The sequence below is a fragment of the Piliocolobus tephrosceles genome, chromosome 7 (genome assembly GCF_002776525.5).
Source record: "Piliocolobus tephrosceles isolate RC106 chromosome 7, ASM277652v3, whole genome shotgun sequence".
NCBI lineage: Eukaryota > Metazoa > Chordata > Mammalia > Primates > Cercopithecidae > Piliocolobus > Piliocolobus tephrosceles.
Genome location: NC_045440.1, coordinates 11,120,292 through 11,129,180, shown reverse-complemented (window position 1 = coordinate 11,129,180; position 8,889 = coordinate 11,120,292). Strand labels below are relative to the sequence as shown.

The 8,889-nt window shown below is 51.3% G+C and overlaps 1 protein-coding gene across 1 annotated transcript; it reads right to left on the bottom strand.

Annotated features, from left to right (window-relative positions):
* Positions 1–4,513: 4,513 nt before the first annotated feature.
* Positions 4,514–8,039, bottom strand: LOC113224762 (presequence protease, mitochondrial-like). Its single transcript, XM_026453911.2, has 3 exons — positions 7,966–8,039; positions 5,707–5,799; positions 4,514–5,132 (listed from the first exon to the last, which is right to left on the bottom strand). Exons 1-3 carry the CDS (start codon positions 8,037–8,039, stop codon positions 4,898–4,900), a joined length of 402 nt encoding a protein of 133 aa, XP_026309696.1. The 3' UTR covers positions 4,514–4,897.
* Positions 8,040–8,889: the final 850 nt, after the last annotated feature.

Sequence of the window (8,889 nt, the reverse complement as noted above, 5' to 3'; positions counted from 1 at the left end):
AAGTGCGGTGGGTGAAACAGGTGGACAGACTTGGCTTCCATGGAATTCACAGATTCCAGTCATTAAAATTCCCTTCTGAGTTTTCATCTGGAAAACTTTGCAAATGTACTTAGGGACAAGAGGCAGAAGATGAAGCCAACACAGTTGGGCTCAAACCGCCGCCCTTCTCCTTCTCTCTGCACCCAGCACCCGCCCTGAGCCCCTGAGTGCAAGGACCCAGAGCTGCCCAGCTCAAGGGCGCAGCCCCTGACCAGAGGAGGCCAAAGTAGGGTGTTGTTACTGAGGAAAAAGGAAAAGGCTGGCATCTTCTTGGCAACCCCATGACATCCAGCCACTGGTTCTCACCACCACAGAGATGTCCATCCAGGGCAGATAGTGTCTTCAACCAAGCACCACTGACCCAGAAGTACAGTAATTAGTACACTTTCACCAGAATCACCCACTCCTTCACCTTTACACCCAAGAAAAACATGTTTGCCAGGCAAATTAGATGTCCAGGAGGTGTAAGGAAACCCCAAGCCTGCTTTAAGCCTCAGACTTTTGAGACCGTTGAGGGCGGTGCACACAAGAGCAAGGCTGCACCCGAAAGCTCTGCTCCTGCCGGACGTCACGGACAGACTGCACGGTTCAGCCACATGGACCCTTCCAGGACTTCATGAGAGGGACCTCCGTGGTACATCAGTGATGTGCACTTCGTTCAGCCTCGAACAGACCACGCCCTCGTTACAGGGTCGGTGGTCCACCTCCTGCCATCATCCCCCCACCTCACCGAGGGTCTGTGTCTGCATCTGAAATAACTTTGCTGTTTTACCCGGATACCAAAATGCAACATCGTGATGTTTAAAGGTCTTTAAATATCAACACTCTGGGTGCAGTCCTTGTCACTTTAATGTGGTCACTCGATGCAGGCCTCACTCACAACTCTGAGGTAGCTCATACCTTTCCTACCTAACCAAGGAAGAAACGGAGACATGGAAGGTGCAGCTCTTAAGGAACAGATTAGGATTCAAACCAGTGATCTTCGTCACATGCTGAGCTACCTCTCAGGCTGAGATAACGTTCAAAATTAACCAGGTAGAACAGCGTTCCATAAATCATCCAGAAATGGTCCTTGTGGATGGGCTTGTGGTTATTCCCTGAAGAACAAGACCATTCGCCCAAAAATCCACCTGTGTCACACTCAAATGTTTACATATCCAATTATTTTTAAAATAACCCAATCAAGCATGTTCACAGCCATTTAGAGCCATATAGATTGTCTGCTTTGCTGACAATCAACCCAAGAACTCTGTCGGCAAAGGGCACGGTGCCAGGTCCAGAGAAGGTGGGACAGAGACATAAGCAGGAACCACTCCGTCCCTAGGAGCCTCACTCTGATGGGTCAGTGAAGACATGGCGCAGACGGCGGGGCACAGGCAGACGGCAGGCCAGGAGAAGGGTCTGCGCTGCCAGGAGGCAGTGCTTTGAGCTCTAATGGATGGAACACTGCTAACCAGTGAAGGTGGAGAGAGGGCACCCGTCTGAGAGGATGAAGGGGCAGCAAAGCACAGCTGGCCTCGGGGAACCAGGAGCCACAGGGACATCAGGCTGGGTGCTGCTGTCTGCTGGCCACCGGCTGGGGAACTGTACTGGGCCTGGAGGGACATCCCTGACACTCCCCACCGGATGCCGGGGGCACCCCCAGCCCCAGGTGAGAACCACAGATCCCATGGCGAATGAGGCCAGCCTGTGGGAAGTGGGGCTGGGACAGCTCTGCACAGCTTAATAGGAAAGTTGCGTTCTATTTTGTGGAGTTTTGGTCACGCCAATGGCTGGTCAGGGCTGTCCGTCAGGAAGTGATTTGAGGACAGACTAGAGAAGGCGCTGCCAAGGCCAGAGGGGCATTCGCTGCCTGGGTCCAAGGAAAAGGAAATAAAGGCTGGCGATATGACAGTGTGGGGGAGCACAGAGGGAAGGAACTGATGGAGACACAGGACTGGCTCCGCACAGGGCCACGAGCAGCTACCCGGAGGTCGTCCTATTAATTATCCTCAGGGCCCCAAGAGGCGGCTGTGAGGATCTCTCTCCTGAGGACAGAACTGCTCCAGAGCCACACAGCGAGGATCCACAGAACCAAGATCTGGGCCGGCTCCAAAGCGGGCGATCTTGACCCCTCACCCGTGGTCCTGAGGCAGGGATCAGAGCGCCCTGGACACACAGAATCTCCCAGGAACTGCAGAAAGGGGAAGCAGACGCCCCGGACCAGCGGCAGGACTCAGGGTTTCTGCCCTCCAGGACACACTGGGACAAGCCACTGCACAGGTGGACACACGGTGCTTTAACCCGCGCTGGGGAAAGGAGCCCTAGCTCTCAGGGTAGAGATCGCAGCTCGATCGGGCCGGCCTCCCTGCTGGGCACAGCCTGAGCCACATGACCAAGGCCAGAGAGGATTAGCAAGGTACACCTGGCCCAGCTTCCGGCAGCCCCCGACAAGGCCACTATCCTCACTGGAACAGCCCGGTCCATCACCAAGCCCCACCCTCTTTTGCCAGCCCTGCCCCCACAAGGCCCCCCCTCTCGCATGCAAGTCCCGCCCCCAAGGCGCAGCTTGCCTGCAGCCCCGCCCCACTGGCTCCAACCCATCGCCTGCAAGCCCCATCCCCAAGACCCAGCTCACCTGCATCCCCGCCTACTAGGCTACACTCCTCACCTGCAAAGAGCCACCCCTCACTAAGCTCCTCCCATCACTTGCACAGCCCCGCGCAACATAGCAGGCCCTTCCAGGAGCCCCTCTTTTCACCTGCGCAGCCCCGCCCTTCACCAGGCCCCACGTCATCTGCATAGACACGACTCTCGCCACGCCCCACTTCTCCCCTGCCCACTTCCCCCTCCTATCAACTGTCCGCATCCTGCTGCTGGCCGCACCCCGCCCCTTTCGGCAAGCCGGCCGCGCCCCTTTTACCCGTCAGCACGCTTCTCACCTTGCCCGCCTCCTTCGGCATGTCGGCGGCACCCCTCCCGCCCATCTCCCTCTGCACCGCCCTCCCGCCCGTCCCAGAGCAGTGGAGGCCCGCCCTTTTCATCTACAGCCTATCGCAGAGGCCGTTGCCGTTCGCGCTGACCAATAGGAGTGGTGGCCGTCACGGCAAGCCCCGCCCCGCGCCCTACGTCGGGTTAAGTGGGGGTCCCCCGCCAGCCCGGTGCTGATCATAGGCCATGTGGCACTGTGGCGTGCGTGGGGCTGTGTGCGCTGAGGCTGCTGAGTGGCGGGTGACACGCTGCGGTCCGCGGCTAGAAGTGCTCGGGGTGCTGGCTCCCGGGAGAGGAAGGTCCAGGGCGGGCCGGGGACGTAGGGGTCCGCGTCCCTGCGCCCAGGCCTGGCAGCTCCCCGCACTGTGGGCCCCCCGCACCCCGAGCCCCTGCCAGGGCCTTCCTTGGGCTCCCGCATCCGAGGCTCTGAGGCCGGAGGACCCCGGAGCTCCTGCGCCTCCCTGGGCTGGGGGCCGGGCCTGCCCGTGGCGCTCCCGGCAGCGCCCTCCATTGGCTTGGGCTTTAATGGGGGTAGTAAATGGGGCCGGCAGTTGTGGTTCTCGCTGATGGCTTTGCTCCTAGTTCATTGTTGTTGGAGGCCGAGTCCTTAAGAGACCCGAGGCGCCCACAGCCCGCTCTTAAAGTCCGGCTGTGTTCAGAGAACTGAAGCCTACCGGAATTTAACTGTTTCGGTTTTTTAATGACTCAATTTATGGGGAAAAAAATGACGAAGCGGTTTAGTGTTCATGGTAATCCACCTGCCCGTATTTAATGTAACAGTTCAGCGCTGCCGGCCCAGGCCGTGGGGAGACACGGGGCGTCCCTGGCGTGAGTTTGGCAGCAGGTTACTGGTAAGTTCGGGGGAGACCCTGGCCTTACCGCTCAGGGGTTTCCTATCATGTCCTTGCTGATAAGTAACTTCTTAAAATGCTTCTCTGTCCCATAATTCTGAAATTTGCTAAATCAGTAAGCAAATGTTGACTATAGCATATCTTCATAATGTTGACAGTGACTGAATAGGTGTTTTTTTTTCCCTGTACATATCTTTAAAATATTTTGGTGGGATATATTAATGTAGAAAAGCCCATAAGACATATAGTACAATTTGTGAGAATAATAGTTTTTGTTTTTTTTTTTTTTTTTAAAGAGACGGGATCTTGCTCTGTTGCCCAGGCTGGTTTTGAACTCCTGGGCTCAAGTGATCCCCCTCCTCAGCCTCTCACACTGCTGGGCTTACAGGTGTAAGGCAACTCATCCAGGTGAGAATTATTAGAGAATAAGTAGGTTGGGCGCAGTGGCTCACAATGGTAACCCTCACACTGGTAACCGCAGCATGTTGAGAGGCCAAGGTGGGCGGACCACTTGAGGTCAGGAATTTAAGACCAGCCTGGCCAACATGGTGAAACCGCGTCCCTACTACAAATAAAAAATTAGCTGGGCGTGGTGGTGAGCACTTGTCGTCCCAGCCACTCAGGAGGCTGAAGCAGGAGAATTGCTTGAACCCAGGAGGTGGAGGTTGCAGTGAGCCGAGATTGCACCACTGCACTCTAGCCTGGGCAACAGAGCGAGACTCTTGTCTCCAAAAAAAAAAAAAAAGTGTCCCCATGACCAAGCTGAAGATTTCCCCTAACTGCTCATAACCCTCTCTCTCCCTCTTAGATTATCACTGTCATGACATGGAGAAATGTCCTTGCTTCTTAAAAATATTTTACCATCTGAAAATAGAAAATTGTTTTGAACCTTTCTGGGAAAAGTTCACGTACCTTTTATTAAAACACTAGTTTTTATAATCTCGCTACCATGTGGCTTTCCTCGAGGATGAAATTTCTAACGTCCTTCAACTAGAGAGGGGTAAAAATTATTCTAGAACATTAATTGCCCACTCCTCTCATCCCTTCTCAGAAACTAACTGAATTCCAGTGGGTGCCTGGCAAACCCAAACGCGGTTTCCGTTCAGGATGCTGGTCCTACCTGTGAAGGCGTTCATGAACGTGGAGAGGGACCGGTTCAACATTTTGAAGAAAGGGTCTCTGCACGGATATTTCCGAGACCCACAAAGGACGGTATGCTCAAGAATGTGAGGAACACCGGTACTGTCCATGGGAGTGGTGCGGAACTGCATGCTAGGGAAGAAGGAATGGCATGCTAGGGAAGGGGAGGAACAGGACGCTATGGAAGGAGAATGACTAGAATGCAAAATGTTCATCTTAGTGCTGCAGACACAGTTCCCAGATTCATCATCACCTCAGGCTACTGGAAATCATCATTCTGACACCACAATCCTCCAACACAGGGTTTCTGATTCAGACTATAAAATTATATTTTGATGAGATTGTAAGTCCTTGTAAGCTTTTCCTTATTTTTCAAGATGCTCTGTCAATAAAAATACTAGTGTGATGGTATTTTAAACCACGTAATGTACAGTCAGTGCTTTACATCAAGCTTGTCTAACCCACAGCCTGCAGTCCGCATGCTCAGGACGACCTGGAATGCAGCCCAACACAATCCCTACACTTTCTTAAAACATTGAGGTCCTTTATTTATAATTTTAACTCATCAACTGTCCTTAGTGTTGGTGTATTTTATGTGTGGCCTAAGACAGTTGCTCTTCCATTGTGGCACAGGGAAGCCAAAAGATTGGACATCCCTGATTTAAATAAAACATTCAAGACCATGTTCTTACAATGCACCACGTACCTGAACAGATTATTCGTGTCTTCTCTGGCCAGGTGTAAATACTTGGCTCCTGTGTCATCGTGGCTGAGCTTCACTGCCGTCGGGAACAGATGTCACCTGAGTTAACCAGAAAAACACAACCAGTTAAACTTAGACAAAATGGCCTTTGAAATGGTGATCTTCGACACACTGAGAAAACTGGCTTTTCTGCCTGAATTTAGATGATGCCGGGAACCCACTATTTCAGAGCTGGAGAGAACAGAACCATCCTGTCCAAGTCCCTTATCCTACAAACAAGGAAAGAAAGACCTAAAAAAGGCAGATGAGAATGTGTGTATATATATATTTTTTGAGTGCTTATTACTGGCTAGGTATTTTCTATTTTTTTAATTTTTAATTTTTTTTGGACTAGGCATTTTCTAATCATGTCACATATACTCTGTGAGGGAGGTATTCTCATCCTCATTTACAGATGAAACAACTGAGGCTCAGGGTGATGACATAAGCTGCCCAAATCACAGAGCCAGGATTCACCCTGGTGTCTGCCCTTCCCACGGTACTATGCTGCACCTAAGTAACACAGCACCCTTTCCAACATCTGCTGAGTGCCCCCTGCTTTTGTGTACTGCACCTCAGTAACACAGCTCCCCTTCCAACATCGGCCGTGTGTCTCCTGTTTCTGTGCATATAATCTCCTGTTGTACGCAGAACGGGCCTGCAGGGAGGGGAAATGCTGGAGTGGGCTAGCTGGCGACAGCGGGGAGAGGCTCCAGGATCAGTCTTTGCTTCTCCTAGTGTGGGATGGATCCTCGATGGTAGCTGGAAGCACAAAGCTGGGGCTTCCAGAACAGCTGGAGGGGCTGGGAGGATAGAAATGCCCCCCAAAAAGATGAAAGACTCCCCACTCCTGAGCGGGGTGGAAGGTCTTCTCCTACTCTAGGTAAGCTGCCTGGTAAGTGTCCATACTTCTCGGTATGAAAGAAACTGTCTTCTCTTTCACTCGTGCCAGCCGGCCCTCTCCCTCAATCACATACCACCTCCCTGTGATCACCACACCACTTGCCACCCCCTCTGTCCAGGTGCCATGAGTCACCTGACCAAGTGCACACAGCAAGTAGCTGGCAGAGGTGAGACCTCAGGTCTCCTCAGCCCAATCTAGGGAGCCTGCCATCCAACAGTCATGCATAAGCAGCCCACTACGACCTACATCATTTACCGCTGTTAAATTACTTGTTTCCAAGCTTACCGTGCTTTGTAACAGATGATCAATGCATTTAAAATCAGCAGATACAGTGAGATGTCTGCTTTCTAATAATACATAGCTTTAATAATAATAGCGTTCATGGTAGCTATTTCTCAAACAAGAAACATGACTTATCGTAAGTTTCTATGGCTGGACACAGTGGCTCACACCTTTAATCCCAGCACTTTGGAAGGCCAAGGTGATACGGTTTGGCTACGTCCCCACCCAAATCTCATCTTGAATTGTAGTTCCCATAATCCCCACATGTTGTGGGAGGGACCTGGTAGGAGTAATTGATCATGAGAGTGGTTCCCCTATATTATTCTCATGACAGTGAGTACGCTCTCACGAGATCTGACGGTTTTATAAGAGGCTTCCCCCTTCACTTGTCATTGTCTTCCCTGCCACCCTGTGAAGAGGTGCCTTCCACCACGATTGTTTCCTGAGGCCTCCCCAGCCATGCAGAACTGAGAGTCAATTAAACCTCTTTACTTTTTAGCTCATTCTTTATAAATTACCCAGTCTTGGGTATTTCTTCATAGCAATGTGAGATTAGACTAATACACAAGACAAGAGGATTGCTTGAACCCAGGAGTTTGAGACCAGCCTAGACAACAAAGCAAGTTTCCACCTCCACACACACACACACACACACACACACACACACACACACACACACAGTGAGCCAGGCGTGGGGGCACCTTGTCCCAGTTACTTGGGAGACTGAAGTGAGAGGATCGATTGAGCCCAGGAGTTTGAGGCTGCAGTGAGCCAAGATCATGCCACTGCACTCCAGCCTGGGCGACAGGGTGAGTCCCAGTCTCAAAAATAAGTACATTTCTATAAAATTTGAAAAATAGAAGAATCTATCACTCTGGGTGAGGCCCTTATTAATAGTAACCAGTACTATAAACCCAGGTGTCTTTGCCCGGCCTTTGCAGGATTTCACAAATGCTCTGAGTCTGTTGTCAGGACTCCCATGCCTGGACCTTGCCTGGGACCCCCTAGTCACTGCCCTGGCTCCCTTGCTTTCTCACACCACCCTCTCCAGGATCTCTTCCCTCTCCCCCCAGCAGCAGCAGCTCCCGCCCTTGTCCTTGGCCCTCTGCATGGCGTCCACCATGTGCCTCCAGTCACAGCCACATCAGTCTTTCTAGACGGTAAGTTGTGTCTTTTAAATTTGCTGTAACATCAAGCATAGCACAGAGCCAACAGGTGGCCAAATATGTGAAGTGTTGTCATTTTTAGTTACTATGCTAAAAAAAAAGGAAAAGATTTAAGCAAATAACAAAACAAAAAACAAATGAATCTATTTTGATATAAACCCAAGTAAGTATAAGTCCACAATTTCTTCTTTATAATTTTGAAACCCAAAAGGCTCAGAAAACTGATTCTGCAGAAGTTTAGAGCAAACTATTTGATGGCAAAACCTGACTGAACAGATCAGGGCACTGAGTCTTCGTGCTCACACTCAGCAAATCATCAGGTTTGGCTGCAGAAACCCTGGCGTGTCTGATGACAGAGACCCAGCTGGAAGTGCTACTCTCTCAAATCTGACAAGAATCAGGCTTCGCGACATTCCAGGAAGGGATCGGGGGTCATTTCTCTCACAAGCTCTGTTCAGCCGAGTAGCCATCATGCAACAGGAGCTGGGTCAGGACCTTGGGACACGAGGACAAGGCTAGTCTCCACCCTGAAGGGCCCATACCTATGCCAGAAGCCACAACTGCAATGTATGTGGATTTATAAGGAGGTGCCGAGAAGGACCCGTACCTGGTTGACAGTGAATCCGTGGATCTTGTCTCCTAGTTGATACTGTAGAGCCCTCTCACAAGCCCGGTTACTGTTCCATCGCCACGCTCTGCGGTGTGCGTGTCTAGATTAAAAGTCATCTAAGTTAGATGAGTTGCACGAAAATTTTCTGGCTAACATTATTCAGCCACATAGTGAAAATACTCTCA

Coding starts and splice junctions, on each gene's coding strand:
- LOC113224762 (XM_026453911.2), bottom strand. CDS start 8,039: ATGCAGAGGGCCAAGGACAAGGGCGGGAGCTGCTGCTGCTGGGGGGAG. Junction 5,800..7,965: donor GAGATCCTGGAGAGGGTGGT/GTGAGAAAGCAA, acceptor TTAACTCAGGTG/ACATCTGTTCCCGACGGCAG. Junction 5,133..5,706: donor GACACGAATAATCTGTTCAG/GTACGTGGTGCA, acceptor CTTCTTCCCTAG/CATGCAGTTCCGCACCACTC.